Source organism: Oncorhynchus masou, chromosome 16, assembly GCF_036934945.1.
Source record: "Oncorhynchus masou masou isolate Uvic2021 chromosome 16, UVic_Omas_1.1, whole genome shotgun sequence".
NCBI lineage: Eukaryota > Metazoa > Chordata > Actinopteri > Salmoniformes > Salmonidae > Oncorhynchus > Oncorhynchus masou.
Genome location: NC_088227.1, coordinates 9699603 through 9719146, shown reverse-complemented (window position 1 = coordinate 9719146; position 19544 = coordinate 9699603). Strand labels below are relative to the sequence as shown.

At 43.2% G+C, this 19544-nt stretch overlaps 2 protein-coding genes across 2 annotated transcripts in view; one reads left to right on the top strand and one right to left on the bottom strand.

Moving 5' to 3' along the window:
* The window catches only part of LOC135557440 (palmitoyltransferase ZDHHC14-like), a 61717-nt gene extending 48850 nt beyond the window's left edge, over positions 1-12867 (bottom strand). Inside the window, exon 1 of the mRNA XM_064990697.1 lies at positions 12793-12867. The gene's annotated coding sequence lies outside the window, so the exon portion shown is untranslated. The remainder of the gene's footprint in view (positions 1-12792) is intronic.
* On the top strand, positions 12528-19527 carry tmem242 (transmembrane protein 242). Its single transcript, XM_064990696.1, has 4 exons — positions 12528-12643; positions 12842-12942; positions 18115-18252; positions 18404-19527. The coding sequence occupies exons 1-4, from the start codon at positions 12559-12561 to the stop codon at positions 18527-18529; spliced, it is 450 nt and encodes a 149-aa protein (XP_064846768.1). The 5' UTR covers positions 12528-12558; the 3' UTR covers positions 18530-19527.
* Positions 19528-19544: the final 17 nt, after the last annotated feature.

The window sequence follows — 19544 nt, the reverse complement described above, 5'->3', positions numbered from 1 at the left end:
CACACACAAGAGCCAAATGCCCAGCACATGGGGTTGTATGCAAATTCTGTGGAAAAAATAAAACAATTCCTAGTGTGCAGATAAAGGCACAATTAAGCTCAGGTTCACAAGTATTACATATATGGGACATATTTTGACAGATTAAGGCCTGAAGCCAGACCCCAAGAAGGTGGAGGCAGTACAGCAAATGCCGCCACCTACAGACGCAAAAGCATTGCAGCGACTGCTTGGTTTTGTAAACTACTTAGCCAAATTCTTACCTCCTATGTCTAACGTATGCCATTGGGTTGGCTGACCAATAAAGAATGTGCTGTGGGCATGGCTTCCTCAACGTGATGATGCATTGGAGCAAATCAAGAAATTGGTAAGCAACCAACCAAGATTGAGGTACTATGACCTCTCTGAAGAAGTGACCCTACAATGTGATGCAAGCGACAAAGGCCTAGGGGCAGCGCTCCTGCAGAAGGGGCAGCCCATTAAATTTGCTTCAAGGACATTGAGAACCACGGAGCAAGGATATTCCCAAATTGAAAAGGAGTACCTAGCCATAGTGTTTGCCTGTGACTGTTTTGATCAATACCTTCATGGCGGGGACTTTATCATGGTGCACACTGATCACAAGCCGCTTGAAGTTATCTTCAAAAATCCTCTTCTGGCCTCCCGGGTGGTGCAGTGGTTAAGGGCGCTGTACTGCCGCGCCAGCTGTGCCACCAGAGACTCTGGGTTCGCGCCCAGGCTCTATCGTAACCGGCCGCGACCGGGAGGTCTGTGGGGCGACGCACAATTGGCCTAGCGTCGTCAGGGTTAGGGAGGGGTTAGCCGGTAGGGATATCCTTGTCTCATCGCGCACCAGCGACTCCTGTGGCGGGCCGGGCGCAGTGCACGCTAACCAAGGTTGCCAGGTGCACAGTGTTTCCTCCAACACTTCCGGGTTCGATGCGCGCTGTGTTAAGAAGCAGTGCGGCTTGGTTGGGTTGTGTATTGGATGGAAGCATGACTTTCAACCTTCATCTCTCCCAAGACCCTACGGGAGTTGTAGCGATGAGACAAGATAGTAGCTACTAAACAATTGGATACCATGAAATTGGGGAGAAAAAACGGGGTAAAAACAAATCCACTTCTGTCTGTCCCGAAGCGACTTCAAAGGTTGATGATAAAGCTTCAGCGTTATCAGGACATCACAAGGCTGCTTCCGACTGTTCTACGACAGATGCCAGGAGCTGACACTGTCGTAAGTCATGTGGGGTCAAACGACATCAGGAGGGCTAGCTCGGAACATTTGAACATTGATTTTAAAGAACTGATTATAAAGACTCCAAAAAATGGGCAATCAGTTCAGGTCCATTACCACTGTTGGGCCGCATGTGTGAAAGATTCAGCAGACTGCTGGCATTACACATCTGGCTAAAATATTACTGTAGCTCTGCTGGAGTCACTTTTATTGATAACTTTGACACCTTCTGGAAACGGAAGATACTCTGCAGGAATGACAGAGTCCATCCAAATCATCATGGCTCCTGGACTCTGTCCACGCATTTCAAGGCTGCTCTGAAACAATGACTTTTCAATGATCCAAGACCAGCTCAGTTAGTCCCTACAATTGTGACAATGAGTTGTCATAATGCTGCATCTAATGTACATGATCCTAGAGGCATTGGCAAACACAATGTAGGTAACTTAATTTATGTGACCCTAATTGCACCGAATACCTCTGTTTATCCTACAGCTATTGTATGCAGTAATCATGAACCTATGAACCAGTTACACTGTTAGCACTGAGGTGGTGTGCCCTAGTAGGAAGATCACTTAGTGCAGGGTGAGCTGCACAATCAGCTCCAATATAAATAATATGGGCAAGTCTACTTCTAATTAGCTTCCCAGTAAAGCATTAAAAACAATCAAGCAAACCATAAAAGTGCTTAAAACAGCTCATATTAACATATGCACCCTGAGAAACAAGGTCCATGAAGTCAATAACTTGCTTGTAACAGATGACATTCATATTCTGACTATCTCTGAAACTCACTTAGATAATACCTTTGATACAGTGGTAGCAATACATGGTTATAACGACAATCGAAAAGACAGAAATGCCAACGGTGGCGGTGTTGCGGTCTATATTCAGAACCACATTCCTGTAAAGCTTTGAGAAGATCTAATATTAAATACTTTTGAAGTAATATGGCTACAGGTTCATCTGCATCACCTAAAGCCCGTTCTTGTGGGAAGCTGCTATAGAGTATCTGGATAATGTGTGAAATGCTTGATAATGTATGTGATATAAGCAGATAAGTATATTTTCTAGGTGATTTTAAATATTGATTGGCTTTCATCTTTCATTGATTGCTTTCATCTTTCAGGAAATAAACTTCAAACTGTAACCAGTGCCTGCAACCTGATTCAGGTTGTCAGTCAACCTACCAGGATAGTTACAAAGAGCACATGGATTAAATCCTTAACATGTATTGATCACATCTTTACTAATGCTGCAGAAATTTTCTTTAAAGCTTTATCCAAATCCATAGGATGTAGTGATCACAATATAATATAATATAATACAATACAATATCTAGAAAAACCAAGGTTCCAAAGGCTGGGCCTAATATAGTGTATAAGAGGTCATACAATAAGTTTTGTAGTGAATCATATGTTGTTGATGTAAAGAATATTTGCTGGACTGTGGTGTATAATGAGGAGAAACCAGACTTGACACATTTATGATATTGCTTATTCCAGTTACTAATAAGCACCCATTAAGAAAATTACTGTAAAAACTGTTAAATCCCCCTGAATTGATGAGGAATTGAAAAATTGTGTGGTTGAGAGGGATGAGGCAAAAGGTATAGCAAATAAGTCTGGCAGCCCAACTGATTGGCAAACCTTCTGCAAATTAAGAAATCATGTGACTAAACTAAATCAACTATAATATGAAACAAAGATAAATTATATAAAGAATTATAGTAAAAGGCTTTGGGGCACCTTAAATTACATTCATTGAATCAGATGGCTCATTCATCAAAGCCAACTGATATTGCCAACTACTTTAATGACTTTTTCATTGGCAAGATAAGCAAATTTAGGGATGAAATGCCAGCAACAAACACTGACACTACACATCCAAGTATATCGGACCAAATTATGAAAGACGGTAATTGTACTTTTGAATTATTTTGAATTAAAGTCAGTGTGGAAGAGGTGAAAAAAGTATTGTTGTCTATCAACAATGACAAGCCACCAGGGTCTGACAATCTGGATGGACAATTACTGAGGATAATAGCAGACGATATTACCACTCCTTTTTGCCACATCTTCAATTTAAGCCTACTAGAAAGTATGTGCCCTCAGGCCTGGACGAAAGCTAAAGTAATTCCGCTACCCAATTCCGCTAGCCCCTTTACTGGCTCAAATAGTTACCAATCAGCCCTTAATAAACTTCTGGAAAAAAATGTGTTTGACCAGATACAATACTATTTCACAGTAAACAAATTGACAACAGACTTTCAGCACGCTTATTGGGAAGGACACTCAACAAGCACAGTACTACACAAATAACTGATGGCTGGCTGAGAGAAAAATACATTTGTTTGTTGTTTTTTTGTTGTTGTTGTTGAATTTTTACCCCTTTTTCTCCCCAATTTCATGGTATCCAATTGTTGTAGTAGCTACTATCTTGTCTCATCGCTACAACTCCTGTACGTGCTTGGGAGAGACGAAGGTTGAAAGTCATGCATCCTCCGATACACAACCCAACCAGCCGCACTGCGCACATCCAACCCGGAAGCCAGCCGCACCAATGTGCCGGAGGAAATACCATCCCGCCACAGGAGTCGCTGGTGCGCGATGAGACAAGGATATCCCTACCGGCTCCTCCCTAACCCTGACGACGCCAGGCCAATTGTGCGTCGCCCCACGGACCTCCCGGTCGCGGCCGGTTACCACAGAGCCTGGGCACGAACGCAGAGTCTCTGATGGCACAGCTGGCGCTGCAGTACAGTGCCCTTAACCACTGCGCCACCCGGGAGGCCTGGCTGAGAGAAATTTATACAATTATTGTGGGGGCTGTCTTGTTAGACTTCAGTGCAGCTTTTGACATTATCGATCATAAGTCTGCTGCTGGAAAAACATATGTGTTATGGCTTTACACCCCTTGCTATAATGTGGATAAAGAGTTACTTGTCTAACAGAACAAGAGGGTGTTCTTCAATGGAAGCCTCTCAAACATAATCCAGGTAGAATCAGGAATTCCCCAGGGTAGCTGTTTAGGCCCCTTTCTTTTTTCAATCTTTACTAACGACATGCCACTGACTATGAGTAAAGCCAGAGTGTCTATGTATGCGGATGATTCAACACAATACAGCTAACACAGTGTCTGAAATGACTGCAACACTTAACAAAGAGTTGCAATTAGTTTCAAGTAATACGTTAGCCCAAAATATTTCCCAAACTAAAAGCATTGTATTTGGAACAAATCATTCACTAAACCTCAACTAAATCTTGTAATAAATAATGTGGACATTGAGCAATTTGAGATGACTAAACTGCTTGGAGTAACCCTGGATTGTAAACTTTCATGGTCAAAGCATATTAATACAAGAGTAGCTAAGATTGGGAGAAATCTGTCCATAATAAAGTGCTACTCTGCCTTCTTAACATCACTATCAACAAGGAAGGTCCTACAGGCCCTAGTTTTGTCGCACCTTGACAACTGTTCAGTCGTGTGGTCAGGTGACATAAAAAAGGACATTGCAATTGCAATTGGCTCAGAACATGGCAGCATGGCTGGCCCTTGGATGTACACAGAGCGCTAATATTAATAATATGCATGTCAATCTCTCCTGGCTCTCTCCTGGCTCTCCTGGCTCAAAGTGGGCCTGAGGGTGTGTTGTAAAATCTGTGAATGTATTGTAATGTTTTTAAAAATGGTATAAACTGCCTTAATTTTTCTGGACCCCTCGAAGAGTGCTAACGGGGATCCATAATAAATACAAATACAAACTACAGGTAATATACGAGAAAGGAGTAGAGTTTCACATTGCAGATTTCTTGTCTAGAGCAGCACTACCGACAGCTAGTTAACCGCAATATCGGACAAATGAGACAGTATATGCTCTACAGGCTGAGGTTGAAGATGTGAACTATGCTACTGATCAAAACATCTCCCCACAGACAAAGGATGCTAGCAAAGCTCATTCAGCAGAGGACAAGACTTCTCAAAAGCTTCAGTCTTTTATCCTAATGGGATGGCCAGATACAAGAAAGAGTACACCCATCCTGGTGAAGGACTACTGGAAATACAGAGACTAATTTACAATGCAGGAAGAGGTTGTCTACAAAGGTGACAGGGTGGTAGTGCCAGACACTCTACACCCAAGGATTCTCTCTCATACCCATGCAGAGCACTCAGGGGTCGAAGCAAGTATCAGCAAAGCCAGAGACTCAGTATTCCGGCCCAACATGACCCAAGAAATTAAACATTTTGTGGCTGTGTGCAGCATATGTAATGCTAATCTACCTAAGCATCAAAAGGAAACGCTGCACCCACATGACGTACCAGCACGCCCTTGGTCTAAAGTGGGAATGGATTTGTTCACAGTAAAGAACGTTCCTTTTCTGATTATAGTGGATTAATATTTAGATTTTTGGGAGGTGGAAAAATTGATTGACACATCAGCAACAGACTAACATGGAATCAAGCACATCAAGGCAGTTGTGAAGAGGGCACGACAAAACCTATTCCCCCTCAGGTGACTGAAAAGATTTGGTTCAGATCCTCAAAAGCTTTTACAGCTGCACCATCGAGAGCATCCTGACGGGTTTCATCTCTGCCTGGTATTGCAACTACTCGGCCTCTGACCATAAGACACTACAGAGGGTTGTGCGTACGGCGCAGTACATCACCGGGGCCAAGCTTCCTGCCATCCAGGACCTCTATACCAGCCGGTGTCAGAGGAAGGCCCTAAAAACTGTCAATGACTCCAGCCACCCTAGTCATAGGTCCTCTCTGCTATCGCACGGCAAACGGTACCAGAGCGCCGGTCCAAGAGGCTTCTAAACAGCTTCTACCCACAAGTCATAAGACTCCTGAACAGCTAATCAAATGGCTACCCATGCTATTTGCACCCCCACACTGTTGCTACTCTCTGTTATTATCTATGAATAGCCACTTTAATAACCCTACCTGTATGTAAATAATTACCTCAACACTGGTGCCCAGCACATTGACACATTGACTCTGAACCGGTACCCCCTGCAGGTAGCCTAGTGGTTAGAGCGTTGGACTAGTAACCGAAAGGTTACAAGATTGAATCCCTGAGCCGACAAGGTACAAATCTGTCGTTCTTCCCCTGAACAAGGCAGTAAACTCACTGTCCCTAGGCTGTCATTGAAAATAAGAATTTGTTCTTAACTGACTTGCCTAGTTGAATAAAGTTAAAATAAAAAATTAATAAAAATATAGCCCCGCTATTGTTATTTACTGCTGCTCTTTAATTATTTGTTTTTCTTATCACTTGCTTTTTTTATAGGTATTTTCTTCAACTGGTTGGTTAAGGGCTTGTAAGTAAGCATTTCACTGTTGTATTCGGCGCATGTGACATAACATTTGATTTGATTATACATTTTTATTTGAAACCCAGGTCCAGCGACTGTCAACCCAACACCTTAACCGTTACACCAAGATGAGGTCTTGTGTTAAGGTCGTTAGAAGGCAAGGGGTTAAGGTTAGGGGAAGGGTTAGCTAACATGCTAAGTAGTTGCAAAGTAGCTAAAAAAAGTAGCAAGTAGTTGCTAATTAGCTAAAATGCTAAAGTTGTCCTTGATGAGACTTCAACATGCAACCATCGCATTGATAGACGTTTGAGTTATATTCCTACTCATCCACCCCGACCAACCACCCTCCTTTCATTTTTGCCTTAAATAACCTGTCTTATGTTACCATACCAAACGCTTTTACATTCCCCGGATTTACGTTTACTATGTTACGTGTAATCTATGAGACCTGGCAGAAAATCACTTGGAATAGGGTTTACGAAGCATGGAACAAAGCAGAAACAATCTTTCAAACTAAAAAGATACACTTACTGTAGCAGGTTTGCACAGATCCATAAGGCTATGTGTGCCTCCAGCCTACAAACTATACTTTCACTAATTGCTTAATATCCCAGACTGCATCTTTAATTTAACCTTTTGTTTTTGAAAAATACTTATTGCTGATATGAAATATACATTCCTTATGTTTCCAAAGCCAGTGGGATGCATGCCAGCAAAGTCACTACACAACACTAAACCATACATTAATTGCACTATAATGGCGACAAACGGTGCCCACAAACTGTTAGGGCCAACATAAAGCCATCCCAACAGCAGTCCCAACATCTTACCACTGATACACCTGGCTATCAGCTCAGCCTTGTCTGGCAGCGAAACCGTTCATTTAGCCTCATTTACTGCCTTTAAAAAAACATGGCTGACTTGCTTAATAAACCAATGTGGTTTCTAATGCCAATTGAGATGTGCAAACTATGGCATAAGGGGACGAAGTGGATAAGAGGCCATCCGTAATTTCGATTAAGACAATGAGCTAGTTTGGATGGACATAACGTTATTAGCCAGCTAGCCAGCTATTGTCGTTCTTTTAAAGTAACGTAACGCAATCAACCTGCTAGCTAGCCAGCTAGCCCCCGAATAGCAGCACTGTAGAAACTATTACACTCGACGGAACGACTTGATTAGTGTAGTGTCAACATCGCAGCCACTACCAGCTAGCCTACTCCAGCAGTACTGTATCATTTCAATCATTTTAGTCAATAAGATTCTTGCTTAAGCTTAACTTTCTGAACATTCGAGACGTGTAGTCCACTTGTCATTCCAATCTCCTTTGCATTAGCGTAGCCTCTTCTGTACCCTGTTAACTATGTGTCTATCTATCCCTGTTCTCTCCTCTCTGCACAGACCATACAAACGCTCCACACCGTCGCCGCGGCCACCCTAATCTGGTGGTCCCAGCGCGCACGACCCACGTGGAGTTCCTGGTCTCCGGTAGCCTCTGGAACTGCCGATCTGCGGCCAACAAGGCAGAGTTCATCTCAGCCTATGCCTCCCTCCAGTCCCTCGACTTCCTGGCACTGACGGAAACATGGATCACCACAGATAACACTGCTACTCCTACTGCTCTCTCTTCGTCCGCCCACGTGTTCTCGCACACCCCGAGAGCTTCTGGTCAGCGGGGTGGTGGCACCGGGATCCTCATCTCTCCCAAGTGGTCATTCTCTCTCTCTCCCCTTACCCATCTATCTATCGCCTCCTTTGAATTCCATGCTGTCACAGTTACCAGCCCTTTCAAGCTTAACATCCTTATCATTTATCGCCCTCCAGGTTCCCTCGGAGAGTTCATCAATGAGCTTGATGCCTTGATAAGCTCCTTTCCTGAGGACGGCTCACCTCTCACAGTCCTGGGCGACTTTAACCTCCCCACGTCTACCTTTGACTCATTCCTCTCTGCCTCCTTCTTTCCACTCCTCTCCTCTTTTGACCTCACCCTCTCACCTTCCCCCCTACTCACAAGGCAGGCAATACGCTCGACCTCATCTTTACTAGATGCTGTTCTTCCACTAACCTCACTGCAACTCCCCTCCAAGTCTCCGACCACTACCTGGTATCCTTTTCCCTCTCGCTCTCATCCAACACTTCCCACACTGCCCCTACGGATGGTATCGCGCCGTCCCAACCTTCGCTCTCTCTCCCCCGCTACTCTTTCCTCTTCCATCCTATCATCTCTTCCCTCTGCTCATACCTTCTCCAACCTTTCTCCTGATTCTGCCTCCTCAACCCTCCTCTCTTCCCTTTCTGCATCCTTTGACTCTCTATGTCCCCTATCCTCCAGGCCGGCTCGGTCCTCCCTCCCGCTCCGTGGCTCGATGACTCATTGCGAGCTCACAGAACAGAGCTCCGGGCAGCCGAGCGGAAATGGAGGAAAACTCTAATTCCTGCGGACCTGGCATCCTTTCACTCCCTCCTCTCTACATTTTCCTCCTCTGTCTCTGCTGCTAAAGCCACTTTCTACCACTCTAAATTCCAAGCATCTGCCTCTAACCCTAGGAAGCTCTTTGCCACCTTCTCCTCCCTCCTGAATCCTCCTCCCCCTCCCCCCTCCTCCCTCTCTGCAGATGACTTCGTCAACCATTTTGAAAAGAAGGTCGACGACATCCGATCCTCGTTTGCTAAGTCAAACGACACCGCTGGTTCTGCTCACACTGCCCTACCCTGTGCTCTGACCTCTTTCTCCCCTCTCTCTCCAGATGAAATCTCGCTTCTTGTGACGGCCGGCCGCCCAACAACCTGCCCGCTCGACCCTATCCCCTCCTCTCTTCTCCAGACCATTTCCGGGGACCTTCTCCCTTACCTCACCTCGCTCATCAACTCATCCCTGACCGCTGGCTACGTCCCTTCCGTCTTCAAGCGAGCGAGAGTTGCACTCCTTCTGAAAAAACCTACACTCGATCCCTCCGATGTCAACAACTACAGACCAGTATCCCTTCTTTCTTTTCTCTCCAAAACTCTTGAACGTGCCGTCCTTGGCCAGCTCTCCCGCTATCTCTCTCAGAATGACCTTCTTGATCCAAATCAGTCAGGTTTCAAGACTAGTCATTCAACTGAGACTGCTCTTCTCTGCATCACGGAGGCGCTCCGCACTAAAGCTAACTCTCTCCTCTGCTCTCAAGACCTATCGGCTGCCTTCGATACTGTGAACCATCAGATCCTCCTCTCCACCCTCTCCGAGTTGGGCATCTCCGGCGCGGCCCACGCTTGGATTGCGTCCTACCTGACAGGTCGCTCCTACCAATCTGTCTCCTCGCCACGCGCTCTCACCACTGGTGTCCCCCAGGGCTCTGTTCTAGGCCCTCTCCTATTCTCGCTATACACCAAGTCACTTGGCTCTGTCATAACCTCACATGGTCTCTCCTATCATTGCTATGCAGACGACACACAATTAATCTTCTCCTTTCCCCCTTCTGATGACCAGGTACATCTCTGCATGTCTGGCAGACATATCAGTGTGGATGACGGATCACCACCTCAAGCTGAACCTCGGCAAGACGGAGCTGCTCTTCCTCCCGGGGAAGGACTGGTTCCATGATCTCGCCATCACGGTTGACAACTCCATTGTGTCCTCCTCCCAGAGCGCTAAGAACCTTGGCATGATCCTGGACAACACCCTGTCGTTCTCAACCAACATCATGGCGGTGGCCCGTTCCTGTAGGTTCATGCTCTACAACATCCGCAGATGACCCTGCCTCACACAGGAAGCGGCACAGGTCCTAATCCAGGCACTTGTCATCTCCCCGTCTGGATTACTGCAACTCGCTGTTGGCTGGGCTCCCTGCCTGTGCCATTAAACCCCTACAACTCATCCAGAACGCCGCAGCCCGTCTGGTGTTCAACCTTCCCAAGTTCTCTCACGTCACCCCGCTCCTCCGCTCTCTCCACTGGCTTCCAGTTGAAGCTCGCATCCGCTACAAGACCATGGTGCTTGCCTACGGAGCTGTGAGGGAACGGCACCGCAGTACCTCCAGGCTCTGATCAGGCCCTACACCCAAGCAAGGGCACTGCGTTCATCCACCTCTGGCCTGCTCGCCTCCCTACCATTGAGGAAGTACAGTTCCCGCTCAGCCCAGTCAAAACTGTTCGCTGCTCTGGCCCCCAATGGTGGAACAAACTCCCTCACGACGCCAGGACAGCGGAGTCAATCACCACCTTCCGGAGACACCTGAAACCCCACCTCTTCAAGGAATACCTAGGATAGGATAAGTAATCCTTCTCACCACCCCCCCTTAATGATTTAGATGCACTATTGTAAAGTGGCTGTTCCACTGGATGTCAGAAGGTGAATTCACCAATTTGTAAGTCGCTCTGGATAAGAGCGTCTGCTAAATGACTTAAATGTAAATGTATGTAATGTTATTCAATATAAACTATTTGTTTAGCACTTTTGAAATGTACAGCGACCAAATTCAGAACATGGGCCATTTCTACAGTGTTCACCAAGTCCGAATCGTAGGATCTCGGCCTTCCGAGTTAACAGTTGTTTTGGGTGTGGCACAAATCATGCTTCATTGACAGCATGGCCAATGTGAATGTTTATCATTTTAAATTTGGAAAAGAGCCTCTTAATGCCAGATTTGGGATCACAGAGCCACTGTCACTGATTTCTTCAAAACCACTCTTTGAATTTGCGATTTCCAACTTGTTGTGTAATGTTTATGTCCAATGGCCGATGAGCACCGACACGTTTTTATCTATAATTTCTCTTCATTATTTCTCTTCATATGACAAGGATTAAAAAGGATTTTCCAGTAGATTGTCGACTTGATTCATGATGATGACTGCTAGCTAAGATTGGACTGATCATGTCACCATCATACTTTCACAATCAAAGCTACTGTACATATAACATGATTTGACATCATTTTATCTGTGACCAATGACCTTGAGCCTTCTTGGATTGGCACTTCTATGACAGCTGCCTAAGGGCTAGAATTTTCAATGTCTCCTCTTACACTTGGCAGTGACATAAAGTCCCCATGAGTGACAGAACACTGAGCTAATTATGGCACAACGCTTTGTATTTTCTGCTCACTTGCCCCAACACCACAGAAAGCACCAAGCTAGGCTGAAACACCTGCATTTTGGAGTTGCCTTACTCAAGAAAACACAAAAGAGACCATGTTTGTATGCAGCTTTATTAACTCAATGATATATATTATTTTACATTGTTTGCAAACTGATATGTGGCAAGTATTAATGCCAAAATAACATGCAAAACAGGCTCTGTCCCACCTGCTTGAATGAAAGTTCGTCACTGGCTCTTCAGAAAACTCCCCCGACCAGAAGATACTGTATTTTAATGAATAGACGCTATAGGTAGTGGGCTAGTGGTGTCCAGCAGGATGCTTTGATACATCTCACATCATCCCAATTATTATAGTACAATATCATAGTCTCGTTGTGGAGCGCATTTTTGTGTTCATTGTTTGAAAGCTGGGACATTTGTATGACTAAAAGGACAGCCCGCCCAGTCTCACGATGCCGCTGCCTATAATGTAATGCAGCTCCCACAAACACATGTGAGCGAGCACAAGTTAGGCAGTAACTGTTAGGGATGACCAGGGATGTTCTCGTGATTAAGTCCGTGAATTTGACAATTTTCCTGTTCTGCTAAGCATTCGAAATGTAATGAGTACTTTTGTAATATAAATAGTAAAGCAAAGTGTACATACCCCCCAAAAATACTTAAAAGTACTACTTAAGTACTTTACACCACTGACGTAGTGTCATGGGAATCGTTGTATCCGTATATGTATTTAACTCTCAAATGAAAATATACATTCCCATGTTCAAATGCACAGTACTGAATCATTCATTATACTACGATGTATTGATTCGGTAGCCCTAAAATGGCTTAGATTTTCGTGACAGAACGTTAAAAACGAATGAAATGTTCCTAGCATGTTTCCACCGGAATTATTTAAGTGATGGACAGAGGCTTGTCTTTTTTACAAAATGACAGCTGAGAAAGAAAATACGAGTTTGAATGTCACTACTGCAATTGTGACAGATAACGACGACAAACTACAGCTAATGAAAGGCAAGCGGACTGCTTATTTAACAATTGTTTCACTGTTTGCACAGTTAATTCGGTTTTTGAATTGCTGCTGTTAGCTACATTAGCTTGACCCTGACATACTCACTACAAATGATTTAATTATTGGCTAGCTAGTATAGTTGATTACTCACATGATAATTTTTTGAGACCCATAACCAACGTCCCATCGACCTTTTTCAGGTGCAGCTTTCCTGACGACTGTCGCATCTGCTGGGATGATAGCAGGATTCGGCTCCACGTTAGCCTTGGCCAAGAAAAAGAGTCCAGGCTGGTTTAGCAAGGTAGCTATGATTTGATCTAGCTACAGCATTACATACAGGTTAAGTTACATTCATGTTAGTCTTAACCCATGACGACGTGATATTATGTAGGGCTGGGCTACATAATGACAATGTCTGAAATGTAAGGCATTGATTCCATTCCATGACCTCCATGTATGCAAGGCAAGCACAACTGTATCTTTATGGCACAGCACAATTGGTAGCAAGTGTGCTCACCCTGTAACTGCTGTTCTACAAAATTGCTACATTGGTGGGATAATGTTTACATTTTGGTAATTTAGTAGACATTCTTATCCAGAGTGACTTACAGGAGCAATCAACGTTAAATGCCTTGCTCAAGGGCACATCAAGATTTTTCACCTAGTCTGCTTGGGGATTCAAACAGTTACAGTATTTAGGACACCCAATAAGCTGTCCTAACCAGTTAAGTTACCAGCAGGTGTCTTGATAATAGAAAATTGCAGCGAGTCAGTGGTTTCTGTCACACGCAATTGCTTTTGAGTTAATAATGTTTTGATATTTTATCAATCCATAGATAATCTAGATTTACATGTAACAGTAGTATCTCTTGACAATTTCACAAGACATATTTTATCTGACATGCCTAAATACTTAGAACCACTAGGCTAATAAATACATGATTTTCTTTGGATTATTTAATTACTTAGTTCATGTTATTTCAAGTTATCCATTTGGAACGCCACATCACATTGTTAAAATTATCCCTCAATTGGGCATGCCTATAAATTATGCAATTGAAGGCATCTATAGTGCTTATGTTAACTTTGATAGTGTTTGATGAAAATGATGGCCTGTCAACGTTGTATGCAACATTATCGGCAAGTGACTTGATGCCTACCGTGCCAAAGCAATTTAGTTGTTAAACGGGAGTGACGATGAGTGTGTTGATAACGGTAATATTGTGCAAATTACACTTTTAACAACCATAAACATGTGATTAAAAAAGGCTATGCATGGCAATAATTAAGATCCTGTCAGGCAAATGTTTTATAAAAAGTTTTACCATTACAACATTTGATATATGCTCACATTCACTGTCGTGGTCTGAAGCATGCTGTATAGACCCCTTTCTGTGTTTGCAAAGATTTCCACATTAGGATGATGCACGCAAGTTGGTGGCAGAACAAGGGGGAGGGAGTTCCTACAGAACAGCAGCAAAAAAAGTCTCTATTTACATGTTGCTTATGAGTGCATTTTACACTACTTTTGGATTACAATTGGATTTTAAATGAATGTCCTGCTTAGGGCTGTTGCTGTGACCAAATTATCGCCACACCGGCGGTCACGAGTCATGAACGCAGTCAAATTCCACGTGGCCGTTTAGTCACTGTAATTAGGCTTCTCCAAGCTGATGCTACTGCTGATCATTAGTAGCCTACCAAACTTACTAACTGCCTGGTACTCAGCACTCTATTGTCCCCCTAATCACCTGACATCAATGCAAATGTGATTGAAAATCTAATCAAACTTCATGAGCTCACTTTGCGCAACGTTTCTATAGGCTATGCAATTGGGCGAGAAAACAGAGTGATGGCCTCTACTAAAAAGAGGGTCGTCCCATTAGCTTTCTATAGACTAGGCCTACTATATTTATTTATCAAATTCCTAATATTAAGCACATTGTTTATCTTTATAGCAGGAGTATAGCCAACCTGGCTGGCATGAAAATAACCCACAGGAAAAGCGTCCTCCATTCGCTATTTAAAAGCATAGATGACGTATTTTATTTCCCACTGCCCCTGTTTCGAGACGGGTGCATGATGATGGTCCACTCTAAATTGAGCATTACAGCCACAAAGGGGATGCCACCATAAATTCCAGGTATTATCACATGCTTGTCAAGTTGTGAATGAGAGACTATTGAAATATGTACAGCCTACTCAAAAAAACAAAGCAGAGCTCATGCCTTTCAAGCAAGTTTTTTTCAAATCATCATTAGTCTCATCATGCAGCCTTACAATGTATTAAAAATCCAAACGTATAGCCCAACGTTTGAAGAACAACTAAAGTTACATTAATAACTCTAAATTAAGCATATAAAAGTACCTATTTATTTGTTAACCGCTCATTAGAGTAGCCTCAAATCGTTTGGAGAAAATATCCTTTCTATTTTATTCAGCTTTGTTCAATTTTATTCTTTATACTTTAAAATAATGCCACGGAATTCTAAGACAATTTTGTCAGCTAAATTAACTTGTGTAGCCCACAGCCATTTGGCATAGCCACACCAGGACCTAACATAAGAACAACTCACGAGTATGCTATCCTTCTGAAATAGACTACATTTTCTTCATATCATGCCTCTTTAAACGTGTCTAAAATAAATCCTGGATTTATTGTGAAGGTTATATTACATGGATTTGTTCCAAAGGTCTGCATCAGTGGCTTGTGTCGAAGCCAGGAGATGCTAAATGTGTTTGTTAATTAACGGTCAATTACCGTGAGACCAACCGTTATTTGCCTGACAATCATTGGCTGACAAAGTTTTGTGACCGCCCTAGTCCTGCTTAATATAATGTTTGTGTCATCACCGCAAATCAACTGCATTATACTTAAACACTTCAACCAGTAAAATCTCTTTGGCTAGCTTTTGATACAGCCTATATCAATGAGCGTTAGCATTCGAGCTAACAATTGCTACACCCAAAATAGTTATTTTGCAAAGATCAAACAAATATAATCTTAGCGACTATTAAAACAGAAATCTAAACATCATTGTAAGTGTATGAGAACTCCAAAAATATATCTTCTGAAGTAAAGAGTTGTAAATCTATGTTGAATGGGTGCAGATGGAGATGGCTTTCTTACTGCCGCAAGAGTCAAGCGCGTCAGTGTGTTGTGTAATGGAAAGGGGTCTATAGAGTTCACAGCTGGCAACGCCTCATCGTGATTGGTTATTCCCAATAATTTGCAACAATCATGATGAGGCATTGCCATCTTTCCTTTGTGGTACCTCAAACGGTCTGATTACCAGCTGAGAAATGTTACTTTGAGCTGAGAGATTTTGTTGTTGTCTTTAAACGGGCTTTAACAGGATTACTAGGAACTTTTCTGAGATGCTTTGTGAATACAGGCCCAGGGTCACAAGTTCTGAGCTGATATTAGTTATGAAGATATACTTGGCCCAGCAGCATAGTGGTGCCTTTGTTGGATTTTTAAGTCTATTTTTAAGCCCATATGGCCATCTTTGTAAACATCAATCTCAGCCGAATATGCCTTGTAAAGTGGTCAAATTAGATTTAGTGCTTTGTGAGAGGTATGCGGTTGTGAGGTCACACTGGCTGGCTGGAGTGCTTCTTTCATAGAGAACAGAGATGGACTGTAGAGATTGTCCAGAACCTGACGAGATTGCTACAGTTAACATGTCACTGTTATGTTAATGGAGGCACTGTAAAGAGCAGATACCAAGGCTTGTTTGTCATGGAACCAGGGCTGTCTCTGGTATCTCATACATGAATCTGGCAACTCGCATATGTAGATTTCATGCTGTTATGACTTATGGCTGGTTTTGAGGAGAGAGTTTGCAAATTAGTGACCAAACTCCATAAGACATGTTTGTAGCACACTCACAGCACCGCTCATACCCATCAGAGCAAAACAACTCGTAAAGAATCAGATGTAAAATAAGACAGTTGGTAACATTATATGCAACACTAGGGATAGGCAGCTGATGTTGATGGACACTGACTAGCCTACACCAAATCAAATCTCTTCAGGCAGCCTTTTAACCATCTAGGAAGAGCTACACTGAGTCTGGCCGAACTCTAATAATAGCTAATCTAATGAGCAGGCCACATGGACAATAATTACATTAAGAGGTAATAATATTAGTGACCTGAGTCTGGTTTCTAAACCGCTTCTTCAGTCTTGGATGCATCCCAAATGGTACACTTTTCACTGCATAGTGCATTGCTTTTGACCAGAGGTCTGCTTAAAAGTAGTGCACTATATAAGGAATAGGGTGACATTTGCGACGTAACCTTGAAATACAGCTCCTCTTCCAGGGTAGGTTTAGAGTTTCTCTTTCAGTTAGATAAATTCCGTTTGCAGGGTGGCGAACAGTTTTCACCTCCTTTAAAATGTTTTCTGCTCACTTTGGGCCCATGTGTAGATAAACCCATGTACATGGTTTATCATAAGTATTCACCCCCTTTTGATTTTTTTCTTCACATTTTTTTAAATATATTTTTGAATCTACACAAAATACTCTGTTGAAGTAGAATAAAAACATGGATATCGTTTGTTAAATGAATGAAAATAAAATACTAATATACCTTGATAAGCTAAGAATTCACCCCATGTTAGAAACACCTTTTGGCAGCGATTAGGGCTGTGAGTCTTATAAGAGCTTTGAAAAAAAAAATGTTCTTCAAGCTCTGTCATGGTGTTGAGTATCATGGCTAGACAGCAATTTAAGTCTTCCCATAGATTTTTAAAGCGGATTTAAAATCTCAGGAACATTCACTGTCTTCTTGGTAAGCAACCAGTGTAGGTTATTGTCCCACTGAAAGGTGAAGTCCTCTCCCTGTGTCTGCTGTAAAGCAGTCTGAAGCTGGTTTCCCTCTTGGATTTTGCCTGTTCTTAAGCTCCATCCTGTTTATTTTTATCCTGAAAAACTCCCCAGTCTTTGACAATGTCAAGCATACCATGAGGCAGCCACCACCATGCTTGAAAATAAGGAGGCAGTTACTCAGGGATGGGATGTTTGCCCCAAGCACAAAGCTCTGCATTTAGGCCAAAAAGTTTATTCCTTTGCTTTAAAAAAAAATTACTTTAGTGCTTTGTTCCATGCATACTCCCTGTTTCCGCGTCTCTGAGGGTTGGGACTACCCAGGCTTCGAAGAGCATGTTCTGCAGCCATATCCCCATAGTGATACATTGAAACAAGTAACTCCGGTTCTCTGATGAGTAAGATGTAGCACCGCCTTCCCCTGGTTGCAAAAGCGTGAGAAAGAAAAGAGGGAGAGAGGCTCCTTTATAAGGAAGTGCCATTTTACCCATCTGTCTCCAACAGACTCTTCTGATAGGTCCTTCGAGTTGGTGATAAAGCTCACTCATCAGAGAACCGGGGTTACAAAAGTAACCTTAAGTTTGGAACCATGTGTAGAGCAACTCTTGTGTACCTCATGTGTATGTATGTGTTCTCTCAAGGGAACAATGGCCACTGCTGCAGTACCGGAGACTGGGGCGTCCCTGGCTCTCCGTGCCCTGGGGTGGGGCTCTCTCTACGCCTGGTGTGGAGTGGGCCTGCTCAGTGTCGCAGTCTGGAAAGTCATGGGGGTCCATAGTGTACGTATTAACCATCTCATGGTCTTGCCCTTTATCATTCCATCGGAAAAGCGTGAAAGACTAACAACACCTTTTAACTAACACTCAGTAAATGTAAACAAATAAAGTCCATTCATGTACTGCTCAAGAAACCTCTACTTCATCTTCACAGCTCACAGAGTTCAGGCAGAAGATGCAGTCTGTTTTCCCAGCTATTCCCAAAACCGAGGAAGGACCGGCCAACTCGGAGGAATGGGACTCCATCTTCAAGTCTAAAGAGAACAACGGATCTAGCTGACATTCTCCCTGTCTGGTTCAGGGCAGCCTTAATAAACCACTAGTTAAACAATTACTGTGGCATGGGCTGAGAAGGAAAGGAACTTGGCATCCACTGGCAGGTTACTGGGCTCATTCACCAATGCTCATCTGAAGTCCATGCAGAGTACTCCTTGTGTGGAAGAGAAATCATGAACTAAACTAATGGATTGAGGCATCATGGTTAATCTTAATTTCTGATTTGAGGCTTAATATTTAAGATCACAGGAGCACAGGACTGTCTTGTACTAGTATAGGAGTTAGTCTTAGTGCCAGTCTGTGTGCTCTTGCCAACTCCATTGCTCGTTGTCATGCCAATGAGTGACAACTTAACATGATAGCACAAACAGACTAGCACAGTATTCCTAGGCAGCAACTGCTTTCTAATATTGTAATCTCTGGCTATTTGGATTTCTTCATAGGCCATCATGATATAATTGACACTTCTATTTTTGTTCTATGAAACTAAAAAAGCTAAATGTGTTTGCAGTTCTGAAGACCGTGAAGGCTGGCCAGCTGAATGTGAGGCACCTGTCTGGTTTCACTTAAAACAGACCATCATCCAACGTAACACCTATTTAAGTGTTTGCCGTTAGCTATTCCCATGAAAGACAAGTATCAAAGCGAGAACAGACATGAACTATTTTAAACTGTCCTGGCGAGCCGTAGAAATACATGTGCTTGTGACTGCCGCCCCTGATGTTTCACACACAAAGTTGAAAGAGCGTGACGTGGAGCACGGTGTTGGTTACAGCTGAACCAGCACTTCTCTGTGGTGCATATAGTCATTCCTTGCCTGCTGTGCTAAATAAACCTCTGTACTTATCTACAGTCTGATAGGTTGCAGTTATTTAGCAGATGCTTTTATCCAAAGAGACTTAGTCATGAATGCATGCATTTTTTTTTACATGGTTGGTTGTGATACTTTGTAGAGGAGATTCTTGGACAATGGAAGTGAATAAAAACGTTTGGCCATATTCATTCTGCCACGATTCTCC